The sequence below is a fragment of the Amblyraja radiata genome, chromosome 6 (assembly GCF_010909765.2).
Source record: "Amblyraja radiata isolate CabotCenter1 chromosome 6, sAmbRad1.1.pri, whole genome shotgun sequence".
Classification (NCBI taxonomy): Eukaryota; Metazoa; Chordata; class Chondrichthyes; order Rajiformes; family Rajidae; genus Amblyraja; species Amblyraja radiata.
Window position 1 is genome coordinate 45,729,190 of NC_045961.1, and position 20,752 is coordinate 45,749,941.

General features: G+C 43.5%; 1 protein-coding gene across 4 annotated transcripts in view; it reads left to right on the plus strand.

Annotated features, from left to right (window-relative positions):
• The window catches only part of gria4 (glutamate ionotropic receptor AMPA type subunit 4), a 186,987-nt gene that overhangs the window by 143,371 nt on the left and 22,864 nt on the right, over window positions 1-20,752 (plus strand). For all 4 annotated transcript variants that reach the window (XM_033022671.1, XM_033022672.1, XM_033022673.1 and 1 more), the window contains exon 11: window positions 13,626-13,999. In XM_033022671.1, the coding sequence (XP_032878562.1) occupies window positions 13,626-13,999 (374 nt within the window). The remainder of the gene's footprint in view (window positions 1-13,625; window positions 14,000-20,752) is intronic.

Here is a 20,752-nt window from a genome sequence, read left to right on the forward strand (position 1 = left end):
AATCTCAGCTTCCCCTTTCATGTTAATTTTAATGCACTACTAAATTTAGTTTAGTTTAGTTTCATTTAGTGTAGTTTAGTTTAGTTTACAGAATGCCTGGATTAGTGGGCATTTTCTACTGGGAGATGTTGGACAGACATTGATTGTTTTCTCTGGAATGCCAGAGGTAGAAGGGAGACCCGATAGAAGTTTAGTTTAGTTTATTGTCACGTGTACCGAGGTACAGTGAAAAGCATTTTTGTGTTGCTATCCAGTCAGCAGAAAGACTATACATGATTACAGGTGAGCCGTCCACAGTGTACAGATACAGGATAAAGGGATAACGTTTAGTGCAAGATAAAATCCAGTTGTCCAATTCAGGATAATCCGAGGGTCTCCAATGAGGTAGATGGTAGATCAGGACTGCTCTCTAGTTGGTGTTCGGATGGTTTAGTTACCTGATAACAGCTGGGAATAAACTGGTCCTGAATCTAGAGGTGTGTGTTTTAACAGTTGTTTGTGAACATGATTTGACAATGTTGTAAGTCTATTTATATTGTACAACTTACTTTAAAAATGCATCTGAGGAATTCGGGTAACATGATGCACACAAAGGAATTTCAGCCCTTGTAAGAGCTGTCCATACACATGGCTTTAAAATCCAAATTGAATGGAATTGTAAGTGTAAGAATCGGGGTTTTCCGTGTACATTATTGAATATTACACGAGGGTTAGCCCTACTTCCCCACACTTGCAGTTTGTATTGACAATCCTAATTGCCAAATTCTTCAAAGGATCAAAACATCTGGAAATAAGAACACTGATAGGTTTCAAATGTGTAGGAAAGAACTGCAGATGCTGGTTTATACGGAAGGTAGACATAAAATGCTGGAGTGACAGTGGGTCAGGCAGCTTCTCTGGAGAATAAGGACGAGTGGTGTTTCAGGTCTGGAGAAGGGTTCCAACCCGAAACGAGTCTCATCCTTTTTCTCCGGAGATGCTGCCTGGCCTTTTCTGTTACTCCAGCACTTTGTGTCTGTCTTAGGTTTCTAATGTCTGGAAAGTGCTGATCTGCAATCATGAAGCAATGAGAAATTATCTTGGTTTCATCAAAGGAAGTTGGACAATGCCTCCCAAATAACTGGTAGACACAAGGGTTCTCCTCAGTTCCAGACAGGGAACTCTTCTCAGTTCCAGACATAACTTCAAGTGGTTGAAATAATAAAGGGCAATCAAGGATGGATTGACAATATTGCTGTGGCTTGGTGGCAGGGACAAGTTCTGAGATGATGCGGTGTGAAGTTGGTTGCTCTGCTTTCTTTAATAACACACTAACCATGTTGTATCAGGTAGTTTGGCTATTTACGTGCTGGGGATGGGTTACGGGAATCACACCTAATGATGCACTGAAGCCAAAAGAGCCTGGTTAGTTCCATTTCAAAGCTTCTCCCTGTAACTCACTGATCCACATCAATGTAACCATCATTATTACTTATTTAATGTACAGATGCTCATTTATTTTTATAATACTCCAAACATGTGCTCAGTAAATATTGTGCATAATTGGTATGGAGAATGAGGCCTTTGAAACATTCATTCTGATTTCAGCACTGTCATGTGAAATATTACACTTAGGTTCCGTGAATCTGGTATATATTTAGAGATGCAGCATAGAAACAGGCCCTTCGGCCCACCGTCCATGCCGACCATTGATCACCCATTCACACTAGTTCTATGTTACCCCACTTTCTCACCCACTCCCCACACACTAAGAATTTACAGAGCCAACTAACCTACAAACCTGCACGTCTTTGGGATGTGGGAGGAAACTGGAACACCTGGAGGAAATTTGATGACTGCCATGATGTTCCCTATTCCCTGGCATCAGTCATGACTCCCAGTCCTCGGTGAAGTCCCTCTCTCTCTCCCGAGGTTCATCCGAGACTCCTGCTTGCGATGGCTGGGTCTGGTGAACCCGAAGGCCCTGGCGGACCTTCAGATCGTGGTCTGAAGTGACTTTAGTTTAGTTTATTTTCACACGTGCTGAGGTACAGTGAAAGGTTTTGTTGCGTGCTAACCTGTCAGTGGAAAGCCAATACATGGGTACATTCGAGCCATCCACAGATACATGAGAAAGGGAGATTGAGAAGAGCATAGTTAAAGTAAGAAATGCTGTTGTCGGAGTAGAGATTTAAAAGAGTGGAGTGGCTGTAATGCATGATTGCAGATCCACTTCTGTGACCAGGACACAAAGGGTCGCCTGACTTGGGCGCCATATTGGATGAACAATCTGAAGTCCAAAGCCAAAGATTCCCTCGGCCGCTGATGTAGCCGATAGTAATGTGCAAGTCAGCAGGTGAAGCAAGATCAGCAAATGCTTGTTTAGTCTATTCAATGCCCTCTTGTACTTCTGCACCCAATTAGACCCTGCCATTGCTTGTTCACCACACTCTTAATCACAGAGGCATTGCACAACTGCTCATGGCATGATATCCATGCCAAGGAATCAGCTGTTAACCCTTTCCTTGCAAGTACCCAGCCTCTTACATGTCAATGTACCAAACGTAATGTTTTGCACGATGCATTTCACTGCAAGGCTCATGGTGAACGGCATCCCAAGGGCAAACACATGGCCGCTGCAGTACCAGACATGCCTCTAGGTGGCCCTGTAACTGCAGTTTTCAGTTTCAAGAGCATCACAGCTTCCTCTGATAGAATAGATGGGAGATTGGTGGTTGATAGAGTGAAAGATACAGCATAGAAACAGTGGTCCGAAATGCCCACTGAATCCAGGCTAACCATCGATCATCTGTTCGCTGCTTCTATGATATCTCATTTTCGCATCATAGAGTCATAGAATGATACAGAGTGGAAGCAGGCCTTACGGCCCAACTTGGCCACACCGGCCAACATGTTCCATCCACACTAGTTCCACCTGCCTGCGTTTGTCCCATATCTCTCTAAACCTGTCCTATCCATGTACCTGTCTAATTGTTTCTTAAACATTGCGATAGTCCCCGCCTCAACTACCTCCTCTGGTAGCTCATTCCATACACCTACCTTTGTGTGAAAAAGTTATCCCTCAAACTCCTATTAAATCTTTTCCCCTTCACCTTAAACCTGTGTCCTCCGGTTCTCGATTCCCCAACTCTGCGACAACCTGATCTATTCTTCTCATGAGTTTATACACCTCTATAAACTCACCCCTCATCCTCCTGCGTAGATACAGTCTATACATACCGTTTAAGCACCAATTCCATTTTGTAAGAGCAAGCTCCAAAATTAAAATTAATGTCTTGAATGTTCTGTGTTTTAGCATAGTTTCTACTGTTATTTCCCCAATTAAAATCGGAAAGCTCCATATAGTTGTATCTAGGAACGATAATCACAACAAGACCTTGGCTCTAAGGGAAGTCCTACACCTCTCTCCTCACCTTCCCCTGAATGGTGACATAGGCTTATGTTTAGGTTTAGGTTCAGGTGTATTATTGTCACGTGTACTGAGGGACAGTGAAAAGCTTTGTTTTGCAACAGGTATACTATACGTAAATACAATCAAGTCAAGCTCAAGTGAAATTGATAGGGCAAAGGGGAAGATACAGAGTGCAGAATATACTTCTCAGCATTATAGCGCGTCAGTCGCATAGACAAAGAGCTATGTCCATAATGGGATAGAGGTGAATCTGACAGCTTAAGGAAGGACTGTTCAGAATCCTGATAGAAGCTGTCCAGAGTCTGGAGGTGCATGCTTTCAAGCTTCTGTAGCTTCTGCTGGATGGCAGCGGGGAGAAGAAGGAATGACCGGGGTTGGACATTTTTGATATTTGGTTGATATTTGGTCTTTGATATTTTTGGCTGTTTTACCAAGGCAGTGTGAAGTGTAGGTGGAGTCAATGGTGGGGAGTCCAGTCTGTGTGATGATCAGTCAATGGTGGAGAGTCTGGTCTGTGGCCTGCAGCTGTGAGCTGCACCTTTTGACCACCGCCTCCCAACCCCCTCCTGAACCTCTGTTAGAAAGATTTCAGTATTCAGGATTGGTGAAAAGGGCACAGAAAAGATTTACACTGATATTGATGGAACTCGAGAGCCATAGGGAGGGGTTGATCAGGCTCTGACACTCTTCCACAAGAGACTAAGGGGTGATCTTGGAAAGAGGTAAAAATCATGAGGGGAATAGATAGGTGAATGCAGATGTAATAGGAACCTGAGATGCAACTTTTTCAAACAAATGGTGATGGGTTTGGAGCGTTGTGAGCCAAACGTGGGTCAATGGTACTAGCTTAGTATCTGTCTGAAGAAGGGTCTCGACCCAAAACGTCACCCATTCCTTCTCTCCAGAGATGCTACCTGCCCCGCTGAATTACTCCATCTTTAGCTTAGTATCTTGGTCGGCATGGATGATTTGGGATGAAGGGCCTGTTTCCATGTTGTATGAATTTATGACTCTTTCAGGAGGAAGGGAAGGTTTATTTACCCTCATTAAGGTGAAAGTCCGTGGAATCCTCTCTTTGCGTTAGGGGGAGAATCTCATCATCTGAACCTTTGATCCTGCACCACCGGAGCGGCACAGTGGCGCAGCGATAGAGTTGCTGCCTTACAGCACCAGAGACCCGGGCTCAATTCTGACTACCGATACTGTCTGTACGGAGTTTGTGTTCTCCCCTTGACCACGTAGGTTTTCTTCGGGTGCCCCAGATTCCCATATTCCGAAGACGTATAGCTTTGTAGATTAATTGGCTTCTGCAAAAATTGTTAATTGTCCCTAGTGTGTGGGGTGATCGCTGGTCGGCATGGACACGGTGGATCAAAGGGTGTGTTACCGCACTGTCTCTAAACAAAACCAAATCCTCCCTTTCCCCCCCCCTCCCTTCACTGTCCCTTTCCTCTAATCTTCCTCAGCAACTTGGCCTTCCTCTCCAATAACCATTAATCTTTTACCCTACTTGATCTGATTATCAGACAGTCTTGGTTCCCTGAATATATATAAACCCATGGGAAATAGACTGATAATTACAAATATCATCCACACGAGTAAATAAGGTCTCTTTCAATCCCCATTCAATTCAATATCTGTGCCTAAGTAATTTTGCCAACATGCTTGTTCCAATGGAGAATCACTTTGCGAAGTGGTGGGATTGTCAGGTTTAATATCGATTGAGACGTATGAGACCCGGACAGGGTTGATTTCCTTTGTGCAGCCAGGTGTGGCAAGGTTGTAAATATTAGCTCTTCAGATGATGCGAAAGTGAGTTGATTGAAAAAATTATAGGGAGGTTTAATTCCCCTTAAACTCATAAGAATATGCCTTTACAACAATTATGGCTGAGCCTTAAATTGGTTAAGAGTCAAGAGTGTTTTATTGTCATATGTCCTAGACAGAACAATGAAATTCTTACTTACAGCAGCACAACAGAATATGTAAACATCGTACTCTATAAACAATATAATCAATATAATAAACCAAAAAGTTATATATATATATAAGTGTGTGTGTGTGTGTGTGTGTGTATATATATATATTAATATATACTTATATACATATAGATACTGAACATTTTAGTTAAATTATATTGTTTATATTGTATATATTGTGTGTGTGGGTATATATATTTTATATATATATATATATATACACACACACACACACACAAACACACACAACTATTTTTCATGTATTATATATGTGTGTGTGTGTGTGTGTGTGTGTGTGTGTGTGTGTGTGTGTGTGTGTGTGTGTGTGTGTGTGTGTGTGTGTGTGTGTGTGTGTGTGCGCGTATATATATACACACAAAAACAAACAAACTATTTATATAAACTAATTGGTTCATAAATCATCAGAATATTTTTAAATTATCTCTGGGATAAATTCCGCCTTAAAGATCAGTGTGTGAGACCAATGAACAGCATATCTACAGTTAGTGCAGGAGTAATGAGCTGGATGTGTGTATTCAGCAATGCCCTTCATAAATCCATTGCGTATCTGAAGGAGATTTTTAGAAATGCTCTCAAGAAGCATTCAGCTTGCTGCATTGATTATCTCCGCTCTGCAATGGAAACAGTCGCACTGCTTTAACCTCTTAACGTGCTCCCGCTGAAAGCTGTCACACTGCACACCAGTCCAGCAGAGCAGATTTCCGGACACCATCAAAGAAAACCTCAGTAGTTAGTAATCAGATTCCTGATACAGGAAAGCCAATGATCCTTCTGTAGAAACTACATCAAGGAATGAAATCAGGCACGTGACGCAAACGTATATTTATTTTCACAATGACTCTTACTATTGCAGTAAGACACAGAGTGCTGGAGTAACTCAGCAGGTCAGGCAGCACCTCTGGAGAATTAATGAATTAATTAGTTTATTGGCCAAGTATGTTCACATATACGGAATTTGCCTTGGTGCTTCGCTCGCATGTAACAACACGACATACAGTAACAATTAACAATGACACATAAAACATTAAACATAATAATAAACATTACAGTTTAAACATGTGAATGAAATAAAATACCAGAGCAAAATGAGGCTAGAGTCTTTTGGTTATTGAGTGGAGCTACTACTCGTGGAAAAAAAGCTCTTTTTATGTCTGGCTGTGGCGGAGTCGCCTTCCAGAGGGAAGTGCTTCAAAGAGTATGTGGCCAGCAGGCACATGCCGTGAGTAATTACTCAGGGTAGGCAGTCAGTCGGCTTTTAATAAATCTTAAACCGCGCATGTGCAGATTGTTCTCTCCGTAAGCTGTCAGTCGACTTTTATAAAGTCTTCAAAAGCCAAATCTCTTAATAAAGTACCGTATTTCCCGGCAATGAAAACGCACTCCCAGTTTGATAAATTTTGAAAGAAGGCTGGTGGGACATAGAATTTTTCACGCTCAAAAAAATAAAAATGAAGAAAGCAATTTGCCCAAGGCTTCCACATCTCATTCATTCTGAATTACTGAATGGGTGGGGGGTGGAGGGTGACGGCAGGTGGAGAGATGGTGGGAAAAACGGGAGCACACCAGGACAAGTTGAATCTGTTGTGATCTTATTGAATGACAATACTTGTTCAAGGGACCAATTGGGGGGAGAGTTCCTTCCACAGCGTGTGGGGAGTCTGGCCAGGTGTAAAGTTGTGGGGAGGGCAGGAGCATTGAGAAGAAGGGGGTCGGTGATCATGCCAGTAACTCACTCACTCACCGCTGCCGCAGCGCTCCGGGCGCGGAGCCACCGCATTGTGGCCGGGGAGGGAAGCAGCTCGGGTGGCTGCGAGCGGCCGCAGGACTAAACAGCGGAACTGGACGTCACCTCAGTGCCTTCTGCCGGCCCGCTCACCTGTGACAGTGCTCTCCATCTGAACATCTCTCACCTGCCGCTCGCCGGCTTCTCTCTTGTCAGCCGCTTCCTGCAAATCCTTAAATTCCGACAGCTGAGTAACCTCAATTGGTCCCTTGATCGCACTGTCAAAATTTAAGGATTTGCGGGAAGCGGCTGACATGAGTGAGACCAGCGAGACCGGCAGGAGAGGGGTTTTCAGACGGAGAGCACTGCCAGAGATGAGCGGGGGACGGTCGGTTCCGCAGCCACCCGAGCTACTTCTCCCCCTGGCTCCTGCCCTCTCAACGCACCTGCCCTCCCCGCAACTTTACCCTGGGCCAGACTCCCCACATGCTGTGAAAGGAACTCTTCCCCCCCCCCCTGCGGCGTTGTCCTTTTGCAGCCACTTCCCATCAGCTGCCAGCAATGAGGGATAGACTTGGCTATCCCTCAGTACAGCAACATTGTTCTTGATGTTGCTGTACTGAGGGATAGCCAAGTCTATCTTTCTTGGCTAACAACCTTCCAACTTCAGCTTCCAAAGACACATGTAAATTTTCATGCCTTATTTTTGGGTAAAAAAAAATCTTAATTGCCGGGAAATACGGTATTTAAAAACATATAACACCAAGAAATTTGCTTACCACATAATTTGTACATGAACTCCATTCTTCTCTCTTTGTTTCTTAAGATAATGGCAATCTATGTTTGAAAAACCCACCAAGAAACTTGCGTTGCGCATGCGCTGTACTGCAAATGCAGAATTTCAGCTGCCTTCAGTACCCTGGAAATTGACGGCTTGAAGCAGCGTCAACGGCACGACTGCTGCACAGACCTTTGCATGTTACATGTACTGCGGATGAAAGGCATGGATAATTATGCCTACCTAAGATCGATCTCTTAGGTAGTCATTATTCTCTCATGCCTTTACTATTTATATTTAATAATTCCCATTTTATTATTTTTGTCAGGGTAGGCAGTGCATACCTTGCCTATCCTGACGGCACGTGCCTGGTGGCCAGGGTGAAAGGGGTCAGAGATGATCTTACCTGCTCGCTTCCTGGCCCTTGCAGTGTACAGTTCGGCAATGGGGGGAAGGTTGCAGCCAACATTGGACGATTCGCTGCAGCCTCCGGATGTCGTGCTTGGTGGCTGAGCCAAACCAGACCATGATTGAGAAGGTGAGGACTATACGATATCAGTATAGAATTGGACCATCATTGCCTGTGGCAGATTGTGTTTTCTCAGCTGCCGCAGGAAGTATGATGGTTCCAAGGAACTTAAAAGACTCCACGGATGTGACTGTGGTGTTGTTAATGGTGAGTGGGGGGAGGGAGGGGGAGTTCTCCTAAAGTCTACTATCAATTCCACTGCCTTAAGAGCATTTAACTCCAGGTTGTTGCGATGGCACCAGGATGCCAGCTGTGTCACTTCCTGTCTGTAGGCAGATTCCTCCCTATCCTGGATCAGCCCAATCAGGGTTGTGTCATCTGCAAACTTGAGAAGCTTGACAGAGGTGTCTGTGGAGGTGCAGTCGTTGGTGTAGAGAGAGTAAAGGAGAGGAGAGAGTACGCAGCCTTGCGGTGCTCCTATGCTGAGAGTTTGCGGGTCCGAGATGTGCTTTCCCAGCCTCACATGCTTCTTCCTGTCTGTCAGGAAGCTGGTGATCCACTGACAGAGGAGTTCAGGCACAGTCAACTGGGAGAGTTTGCGGTGTACTAGCTCTGGCACAATGGTGTTGAATGCAGAGCTAAAATCCACAAACAAAATCCTTGTATTGGTCCCCTGGTGGTCTAGGTGCTGGAGGATGAAGTGCAGGCCTAGGTTGACTGCATCATCCACCGATCTATTGGCCCGATATGCAGGTTGCAAGGGGACCAGCAGTAATATTTTTCAGCTTGGCCAGCACAAGTCTTTCAATGGTCTTCATGACTACAGAGATCAGTGCGACAGGCCTGTAGACATTAAAACCAGTAATCCTTGTCTTGTTAGGTACAGGGACAATAGTGGAGACTTTGAAGCAGGCAGGGACAGTATAGGTTTGCAGGGACTGGTTGAAAATGTCTGTGTAGACTGGTGGCAGTTGTTCGGCACAGAGCTTGAGGGTAAAGGAGGAAACATTGTCCGGTCCTGGAGATTTCCGGCTTTTATGTCTTCTGAATGGCCTCTCCACCTCCTCAATTTCTATTGTTAGTGATGGAGAAGTGGCCAGACTGATGTTAGGCAGCAAGGGGGGGGGGTAGGTAGTGGACAATGGCCCAGTCTTTGCAGACTGGAGTCAGTCGGTAAGTAGGTGTGAAGTGGTAGTTGGAGAGGAGTGGGTGGGGAAAGGTTCCAGTCTATCCAATCTGGAGTCAGGTTGTGAGTAGGTGTGAAGTGTTGGTTGGGGAGGAGGGGAGGGGGTACCAGGGTTAAGTTTCTGTTTATCGATAATAGATTATCGAAAATATCAAACATTGATAACAGATAACGATTCGGGTCTGGACCCTTCTTCAGACTGATTGTAGGGTGGCGTAATAGTAAGCTGGAAGAGAAAAGAGGCAGGGTAAACTGTGGCATGTAACAGGTGGACGCAGGCGAGGGGGGTCTTCGAGAGGCAGGTGATTGGGAAAAAAGGCCAGAGATAAGAACAAAAGTTGTGACTTGGGATTGAAAAATTGCAGATAGTGAAGCCAGAGGGAGCAAAGTAGCGGGGGAGGGGGTAATGGAGAGAAGAAGTTGGTGGTAGTCCAGATGGGATACAGGGATGTTAAGGGGGAGGAAGAGAGGGGTTGGAGATGGGGGAGAAAGGGAGGTGATTTGTGGAGGGGGTTGCAGAGGTTACCAGAAATGGAGACATCAATCTTCATACTGTTGGAGTTGTAAGCTACCCAGGTGGAGTATGAGGTCCTATCCAGGAGATTCAGTATAGTTTAGTACCATAGTTAGGAAACATGGTGCCTAGTTGGGAAGCGTGCAGAGAGGATGTTGCCAGGACTCAAGGGCCTGAGCTGCAGGGAGAGCTTGGGCCGGCTAGGACTTTATTCCTTGGAGCACAGGAGGATGAAGGGTGATCTTATAGAGGTGTACAAAATCATGAGAGGAATAGATCAGTTAGATGCACAGTCTTTTGCCCAGAATAGGGGAATAGAGAACCAGAAGACATAGGATTAAGATGAGGGGAGGGGGGAATTTTAATAGGAACCCGAGGGGTACCTATTTTACACAAGGTTGTGGTGGGCGAGTGGAACGAGCTGCCGGAGGAGGTAGTTGAGGAAGGTACGATCACAACGCTTAAGAAACATTTAGAAGGGTAAATGGATAGGTTAGGTTTAGAGGGATATGGGCCCAACGCAGGCAGGTGGGACTAATGTAGACGGGGCATGTTGGTTGGCGAGGGCAAGTTGGTGCGAAGGGACTGTTTCCATGCTGTATGACTCATACAGTGGCACATTTATTGACTAAAGCAATGGTGAGATGTTTATCCTTTGCCTGTGTAATCCCAATACCGTGCATGATTTATCAACCAAGAGGATATTCTGACGACCTTGTTTCAAAACTCTCTATCCATTAGTATTGATTCAACCCTGCAGAGGTACTGGAGAGTGCCATCTGACCCCAATTTGTTTGCATTAAACAAATCGACAGCTCCCTCCTAGTGGAAAATAGCCTGGCTGAGCTGGCATCATCATTATTGCTGTGCATTTACATTTGTGCTTGCTGCGCATCTTCTGTGCTTCACACAATATATAGCTAGTTTTTATCCATGCTAATCATACTTTGATGGCTTGAGATCTTTTAGTTTAGTTTAGGTTATTTCTGTCACGTGTACCGACCGAGGTACAGTGAAAAGCTTTTTTGTGGCAGTAACGTCAGCGAATAAACTGTACATCTACAAAGACTATAGAACAGACTATACAACCAAATGCCACCAATTTTAGTCTAGTTCAATTTAGTTTGGTTTAGTTTATTGTCACATGTACCAAGGTACAATGAAACATTTTTTTGTTGCATGCTCTGAGGTCAGCGGAAAGACTATGCATGATTAGAATCAATCTCCCCACTGTGTACAGATACAGGATAAATAGAATACCATTTAGTGCAAAATAAAGTCCAGTAAAATCCAATTAAGGATAGTCCGAGGGTCTCCAATGAGGTAGGTGGTAGCTCAGGACCACTCTCTAGTTGTTGATAGGGTGGTTCAGTTACCTGATAACAGTTGGGAAGAGACTGTCCGTGATTCTGGAGGTGTGTGTTTCCACAGTTCTGTACCTTTTGCCTGATGAGAGAGGAGAGAATAGCCCTGTACCGGTGCTGAGTGAAGACCTCTCTCCTCCATTTTTGACAATACTGGCTCCAAGGTTAATCTCACTCATCATAAAAATTGGTTAGGCAAGAGTCAAGAGTGTTTTATTGTCATATGTCCCAGATAGGACAATGAAGTTCTTACTTGCTGCAGCACAACAGAATATATATATATAGTATATAACGGGAAAAAGAAAAAAAAAGTTCTGTATGTGTATATACACATGCACACATATTCAATAAATAAACAAATATAGTGCAATAATAATAATAGTTTGTTGTAGTTCAGAGCTTATTTGTTGTCATATTTAATAAATGTAGGGAAGAAGCTGTTCCTGAACCTGGACGTTACAGTTTTCAGGCTCCTGTACCTTCTTCCCAATGGCAATGGTGAAATGAGTGAGTGGCCAGGATGGTGTGGGTCTTTGATGAAGTTGGCTGCCTTTTTCAGGCAGTGACTTCGATAGATCCCTTCGATGGTGGGGAGGTCAAAGCCGGTGATGGACTGGGCAGTGGTCACAACTTTTTGCATTCTTTTCCGCTCCTGGACGTTCAAGTTGCCGAACCAGTCCATGATGCAACCAGTCAGTATGCTCTCCACTGTGCACCTGTAGAATTTCAGGAGAATCCTCTTTGACATACCGAATCTCTGTGATCTTCTCAGGAAGTAGGATGTGTAGGAAGGAACTGCAGATGCTGGTTTACGTCGGAGGTGGACACAAAATGCTGGAGTAACTCAGCGGGTCAGGCAGGGTCAGTGATAAAAGGAGTAGTCGATATTTTGGGTCAGAACCCTTCTTCAGACTTAAAATAGGTGTGGAGGGCAGAATAAACTGGAGGCGAGAAAAGGCCTGAAGAAATCGAGAGATGATCTGAGGTGAAGCCCATAAAGGTCCATTGTTGGCTGGGGAAGGTGTGATAACAAGAGGGATCTCCAATGAGGTAGCCGGTAGGTGAGGACCATGCTTTAGTTGGTGGTTACCAATTAACAGTAGCTAATTCTGTTTTCTGAGGCTTGGTATTGTTTAAGTTATTCAGCAACTTTTGACTCAAGAATAAGGATCCAGGGACACTGATGGTGGCAATGTGGAAACTCAGCCATTCAACCAGCCCTCCTGCATTGTTTTCAGTGACGGAGAGTCCCGACCTAAAATGTCATGTATCCATATTCTCCAGAGATGCTGCCTGACCTATTGAGTTACTGCAGCGCTCTGTCCTTTTTTGTTTCAAGTATTCTGTCTACGTTTACACTGGGCTACCATCAGGTTCCAATCAGCTTAATGTAGAATATATTGATCAAGATTTAATACGATGTTCGTATGTCACAACACAGAGCTATTTATTGCCTTCCTCTCTGTGCTTTTGAGTGCTAACCTGGGTTTACAAATATAAGTTCATACGAGTGCCTTTCCTTTAGCTGCATCTGATGAAATGCTTTCTTGAATAATCACAAAGGAAAGTGTAATCACTTTTTTTGTGATTACTGAAATTTAGCAAAAATGCACCAACATTGGTGTGAGGCTACAAGATTAATAATGAAAAGTCATTGTTATGTGGTGTATTTCACTTACACTTTAGACTTTATAAATACAGCGCGAAAACAGGCCCTTTGGCCCACCGAGTCCATACTGATCATCGATCCCATGCATTAACACTATTCTACACACTATGGACAATTTACAATTTTCACCAAAGCCAATTAATCTACAAACCTGTACATCTTTGGAGCGTGGGAGGAAACCGGAGCACCCGGAAGAGGTCCACATGGACACAGGGAGAATGTAGAAACTCCACACATGCAGCACCCATCGTCAGGATCGAACCCGGTCTCTGGCGCTGTGAGGCAGCAACTCCACCGCTTTACCACTGTGCCGCCCTGTTTTTTAAATTGGGAATCTAAATATTTAAATACTTTAGATATTTATTGCCATAATATTAAAGAAAGCAGAAAAAGTTACTGCATCTTTGGAGATTGGAGGCTGTCTTCTGAGGGTTGACTTCAAATGTGTCATCTACCACTTGTGTACTTTCACGCATGTGTTTAAAACAGGAATTTTCTCCCGTTCCACAGAGAGCACAGATCGGTGTGGCACCACTGACCATCACGTTAGTACGCGAGGAGGTGATTGACTTCTCCAAGCCCTTTATGAGCCTGGGCATTTCCATCATGATCAAGAAGCCCCAGAAGTCCAAGCCCGGCGTCTTCTCCTTCCTTGACCCGCTGGCGTACGAGATTTGGATGTGCATCGTCTTCGCCTACATCGGAGTCAGCGTGGTCCTCTTCCTGGTCAGCAGGTTCAGCCCGTACGAGTGGCACACGGAAGAACCGGAAGATGGACAAGATGAAGCGTCGAGTGACCAACCTCCCAATGAGTTTGGCATTTTTAACAGTCTTTGGTTTTCACTGGGTGCCTTTATGCAGCAAGGATGCGATATTTCGCCAAGGTTGGTCACTTATCTATTAACCTTGTGCATTTTATGGTCAAGCCTGATGCCATGGTGCATATACATTACCTTTTCTAGCCTCAATATAAGCATACCCTTTCTAAAATTCATTTGAATGCTTCCACAAACGGTAAGGATCCAAGAAAAAAATGATTGCGCTTTTTATATTCATAGATAAGTGAAATGTGCGAATGACCTTGAAATTATAATTTACGGATTTCTGCACGTAACTTATATACACCATGAGTAGACCGTAAAATGCATAAAGTTATGCTGATCTTGTCCCCTTGGAGGACTACCGTGTGTTTGCTGCATACCTTATTTTACGGTCAATCGTCCAGGTGTATATAAAATTCCATTGTTTTCCCATATGCACCCTTATCTGAAACAGAAAAAAATCTAAATTGAACCCTAATAACAAAGTATTTTGTTGAGTAACTTTTCATTTCTCAGGAAAGAAAGTGCTCACTTTGGACTATATGTCAATACAGTTCTCTAATATATATAAAATGTTTACCTTTGAATAGACATTTCTATCAACATTTTCCATTATGATTTTCTATAGCGGCATTTATAATAGAAATGGCATATGTAATCTTGTTACACTGTAACTACACATATTTTGATGGAGGCAGAATTCACATTAACTCCCAGTGAAATCTACTAAATGTATTGATATATTTTTACAAAGAAAATTTATCCTTTTCAATGTTAATAAAAAAATTATAGAGCTGTAAAATGATATAACAAAATAGGTCCCAGTGAAAAATGTACTGTTTCCGAATGTGCGGAGTATACACAAAATAATGTAGATGGCAACTATTCTAAGACTAATAAAGATATAGACAATGATGCATTTGTGAGAGGATGGTTCCAAAGCTATGGGCAAGGGCCACAGAGGGATTATTGTATTCAAAGACTAGAGGATATATATAGGGGCAACATTTAAAGGAAGACAGACTGAGTAGCATCTCAGGAGAAAAGGAATACTGTAGGTGATGTTTCGGGTCAAGACTGTTCTTCAGACTATTTCTGAAGTCTGACGAAGGGTCTCGACCCAAAACCACTTCTTCCTTTTCTCCAGAGATGCTGCTGATCCGCTGAGTTACTCCAGCATTTTGTTTATTTCTTCGGTGTAAACCACCATCTGCAGTTCCTTCCTACACAAAGTTTAAAGGAGATGTGCAGAACATGTTTTTTTACGTAGAGTGGTAGGTGCATCGAATGCACTGCCAAGGGTGGTGGTGGAGACAGCTACGAATATGGCATTTAGGGGGGGTTTCGACGGGCATGTGGATATGCAGGGAATGGAGGGATATGGATCATGCGCAGACAGATGAGATTAGTTCATCTTGGCCTCATGTTTGACACAGATATTGTGGGTTGAAGAGCCTGTTCTTGTGCTGTACTGTTGTATGTATTCATGCTGACCAGTGTACAGATTGTAAAATTGAATCAAGGTCTCAGGAATTTCATCGATTGTATTTAGAAGGAACAAATTTCAGACTTACGGTTCAGATATGTCAAAAAGCTTCTGGTTTCTATGACACCATTCTGTTTTGTACAACCAGACTCATGTTCCTTCAACTCAACTGGCTGGATTTGTGCGTTCAGATATAGATTCCAATTAATCGATGTTGGTGTGAAAGGGAAATGAATAAGACAGAAGAATCAACAATGAAGATCAACCCTTTATTTATGATGGTCAAAAACAAAATGGTGGAGGAACTCTACATCAACGGAGGGAATGGACAGGTTACGTTTTGTGGTCGGGACACTTCTTCGGACTTCTGCAGTCTGAGGAATGGTTCTAACCCGCACCACCTCCTGCCCATTCCCACCACAAATGCTGCCTGACCCGTTAAGTTCCTCCTTTGTGTTTTTCTCAATATTCCAGCACTTGCAATTTCTTAGGTCTCCATTTTATTGACGCTGTTTTGACTGTGGGTTGCCTACATAATATATGGAAGTTAATAGGAATAATATGTAAAGTAAAAATAGACAAGGTTGCTGGAATCTGGAGCGAAAAGCAAACCGCTGGAGGAACTCAGCAGGTCATGCAGCATCTGTCAGCAGATGTTGCTCAACTCACTGATTCCACCAGCAGTATGTTTTCCGGTTGAAATAAAATAACATTGAAATAACTCAGCAGGACAGGCAGAATTTCTAAAGAGAGAAACAGAACTCATGTTTCAAATCAATAACATGGGAATTTGGAAACGGAGCAGCAAAGGCCATTTGGCCCTTTGAACCTGCTCCACCATTTAAGATGCTCATGACAAGGATGGCACAGTGGCACAGTGATAGAGTTGCTGCCTTACAGTGCCAGAGACCCGAGTTCGATCCTGACCATGGGTGCTGTCCATGCGGAGTTTGTACATTCTCCCTGTGATCACATGGGTTTTCATCGGGTGCTCCAGTTTCCTCCCACACTCCAAAGACGTGCAGGTTTGTAGACTTCTGTTAATTGTAAATAGTCCCTAGTGAGTATATTATCTATTATCTAGTGAGTATATTAGCTGTTAATTGTACTAGTGAGTATATTATCTGTTAATTGTAAATAGTCCTAGTGAATATAGGATAGCGCTAGTGTGCGGAGTGATCGCTGGTCGGTATCAGGTCCCCACCTGTTGGGCCGAAGGGCCTGTATCTCTAAAGTAGTAATCAATAATACGGAATATTATATACGCCAGAGCAGATCACTACTTTGATTCAGCCTCATTCACAAGAGTACAGTTACAGGTGAACACTGAAAAAATAAATCCATTCCCCAGAAATAGTTCGAGAACAGGCTGCCAGGCTAATGCCAGCACTAAAGAACCTAAAAGGTAAGTTTAGAGGCTTTCATTGATGAAAGTCAATGTACAAGGGAAACTAATGGATGGAATGAAAAAGATTAATCTCAAATTCTGACTTCACGTTGAATGGCAGCTGCAGGATAAAGGGAAAGAGATAGAGAAAGATAAAGGACTAAGAGTGATTAATACCTGGAATAGTCCTGCCTTTACTGCTACAGAGGCAAAAACCCCAGGGTTACCGCAGTAATAACAGAAGCTGCAGCAATGAATCACCGTTCTCAGGGGAGGGATGAGCGGAATAGCCTCTTATATCATTTTATTCCAGTCATCCATCAGTGCCATAGTCCACATCAATTAAAAGCATGTGTTTGGTTAATCGGCAATGCCATCTGACAATTAATTTAGGATTATATATGTCAGCACCTCTTTTTTAAGGTAAAACCATGATTCATAAATCCTATGATACTGCAGGGTTTGTACACTCTTCCAAAAGGAAGTGAGATTGGACAGATAATAGCTGGGAGATAGAAGCTATGCACTGCAAATCTGCCTCATGAGAACGCTGCACCTTATATGTTAGAGTTGAGATTCATTGTACTATTGCAGCTGTTTAGGACTTTGGTAAGGATGAGGTGTGGCAGCGGGAACAGTGAGGCATCAGTCCAGTGACTTGTGCTGAATATTACGCGTTCCTCCCCCACTCTAGTCATCCTACTAGTTTCACTGTCATCCTGCTTAGTTTCACTGTTCGCACCAACTCGTTATCACCTCTTCCACAACCAACAATGGACCATTATAGGCTCTACCTTTCCTTGATCATCCTTGCTGACCTGGCTTTGTTCGTTTCATACCTTTCATTCTTTTGTTGTCTGTACCTTTTCATACCTCTAGTTTCCCTCTCCCCTGACTCTGTCTGAAGAAGGGTCTTGATCCGAAATGTTACTTATACCTTTTCGCCAGAGATGCTGCCTGACCCACTGAATTACTCCAGCTTTTTGTGTCTATCTATAATAATAATAATAATATATCTTTTATTGTCATTGCACGTCAGTGCAATGAGATTTAGTGTGCAGCTCCACTGATGTACAAGAAAGGTAAATAAATACAATACATAAATAAACAAGCTGAATTGATTGACGTGACCATCTGAGGGAGACTGTCCAAAGGGGGTGGGTGGGGGGGCACTCATTAGGGCCGGTTCAGAGCCGCTATAGCTCTTGGGATAAAACTGTTCCTGAGTCTAGAGGTTCGGGCGTAGTGTAAACCAGTGTAAACCAGTGTCTTCAGTGTAAACCAGCATCTGTAGTTCATTCCTACACATTCTCATTAAAAGGCAATCTATCGTGCAGTTTTGAGATCAGCTAAGGAAGGCTGAACTGACAACTGAATTCTGACCCTCCTATTTTCTCCACCACTGGCTCAGCGGTAGAGTTGCTGTCTTACAGCGCCAGAGACCCGGGTTCGATCCTGACTACGGATGCTGGCTGTACGGAGTTTGTACGTTCTCCACGTGACCGTGTGGGTGGGGAATGGAGGGATAAAGATCACATGCGGTCAGAGAAAATTAGTTTAACTCTGCGTCATGTTCGGCACAGACATTGTGGGCTGAAGGGCCTGTCCCTGGGCTGTACCTTTTGTACTATGCACTTCAAGAATAAGCTCAGAATTGAATGTGTTGTATAAAAAACAAGTTCCTTCACTCTACTCATTGTGTGCTCACGTTACCGGGAGGGTTGAACTGATTTGGTGGAGGGGGTGGGTGGGCAGTGGCATTGGGAAACATAGTGGCAACACAGCTTGAGTGGAGAAAAATATGGAGGATAAATCAAGCAAGTCCAGTGGGCATAATGGACAGAGGTGGGTTAGGGAGAATGGGACGACTGGCAGGCTCCACTGCATTTACTTTAATGCACAGAGAAAAAGAGGCAGGTCAGATGAGCTTCGAGCACGGATCGGAACTGGGAAATTCAGGCTATAGTAATTTCAGACATGCTGGAGGGGGTTGCGAAGAGGAGGAGGATTCGCACCACTTATGGAAGTACTTGGAGAGGATATCCCGGAGGGATTTTCCGAGGCGGACTTATTGGTGGAATTTAGGAATAAGGCTGTGATAATGATGCTGCTGGGGTTACATCCCCCCCCGGAATTAGAAAATTGAATAGTACAGCACAAGAACAGGCCCTTCGGCCCATAGTATCTGGGCCGAACATGATACCGAGAACAACTCTTATCTGCCTGCACATGTTCAAAGGTTCCAGCAGCAGAATCAGGCCATTTGCACCATCAAATCTACTCTGCCATTCAATAATGGCTGATTTATCTTTCCCTCTCAACCCCATTGTCCTGCCTTCTCCTCATAATCCCTGACACCAGTACTAATCACAAACTACCTCTTGGAGACTATAGTTACTAATCACATAACCCATTTCGTGCCATTCCCTGCATATCCATATACCTATCCAAAAACACTGCATGCCAATGACACTATTCGAGGAACAGATGCAGGTGCAGGAGCAGAAGGGGTTATACTAGTGGGGGATTTTAACTTTTCCAATATTGACTGGGTTTGCCTTAGTGCAAGGATCTAAATAGGGCAGCATTTGTTAAGAGGGGCAGCACAGTGGCACAACAGTAGAGCTGCTGCCTCATACGACAGAGACCCGTGTTCAATCTAGAAAGAGAGATGTGGAGATGGTATGTGTAAAAAAAAACTAGAGGTCATGTATAAAAATAAGGAGTCATCCCTTTGAGACAGATGAGGGAATCTCTTTTCTCTCAGAGTGTTGTGGAAACAGTCTGTGAATATTATTAAGGCAGAAGCAGATGGATAAGCAAGGGGCGATAGGTTAGCACGGGTAGATGGGAACGGAGACCTAAGGTTACAATCAGATCAGCCACGATCATATTAAATGACAGAAAATGCTTCGGGGGCTGACTGATCTATTCCCGCTCCTACTGTCCGTGTACAGTTTGTACGTTCTCCTCGTGACCAAGTGGGTTTTCTCTGGGTGCTCCGGTTTCCTCCCACACTCTAAAGACGCACAGTTTTGTAGGTTAATTGGCTTCTATAAATTGTAGTTTGTCCCTAGTGTGTAGGGTAGTGCAAATGTCCGGGTGATCGCCGATTGGCCCGGACATGGTGGACCGAAGGGCCTGTTTCCACATTGTATCTAAAGTCTAAAGTTCCCCGAAAGGGGTAACACTGATCGACCCTCAACTATCTTCAATCGGTCTTTACTGGACTTTGTCTTGCATTACATGTTATTCCCTTTATCATGTATCTGTACACTGTGGATGGCTCGATTGTAATCATGTATAATCTTCCTTCTGACTGGTTAGCATGCAACAAAAAAGCTTTTCACTGTACCTCAGTACACGTGACAATAAATTGAACTAAACTAAACATCGGATCGTCAACTATGTGGCTGCATTGAAGAAAGTGCAGAAGGGACTCATCAGAATTTTGCCTGCTTTCATTATTACCATTATCATTATCATCCTTTATTGTCATCTTGCTAAGCAACAGTTGTACAGTGCAAAATGAGAAGACGTTTCCCAGGGAATACCGGAGCATCGCACATAAAAACTTAAACATTTCACGCATAACATTTTAAAAAATGATAAAAAACAATCCAGTTCCTGATAAAACAGTACGAATAGTTTTTTAAAAATGCGGGTAAAAACAGCAACATTAAAAATACAAGTAAAAACAAGTAAAAAAAATAACATTCGATGACTTTGGTTAAGGGGAGAGTTTGGAAAGCCTGTGATTGTTTTCCCCCGACCAGTGGAGGCTGAGGGGTAACCCAATAGATACAGGTAAAGTTATAAGATGCTTAAATAGGATACATAGAATCTTTTGCCATGGTAGGGTATTGCACTAGAGACATTATAGAGGAGAATATGGGGAATTATTCACTCAGCAGAAATATCATTACAAGGAGCGATCAGCTAG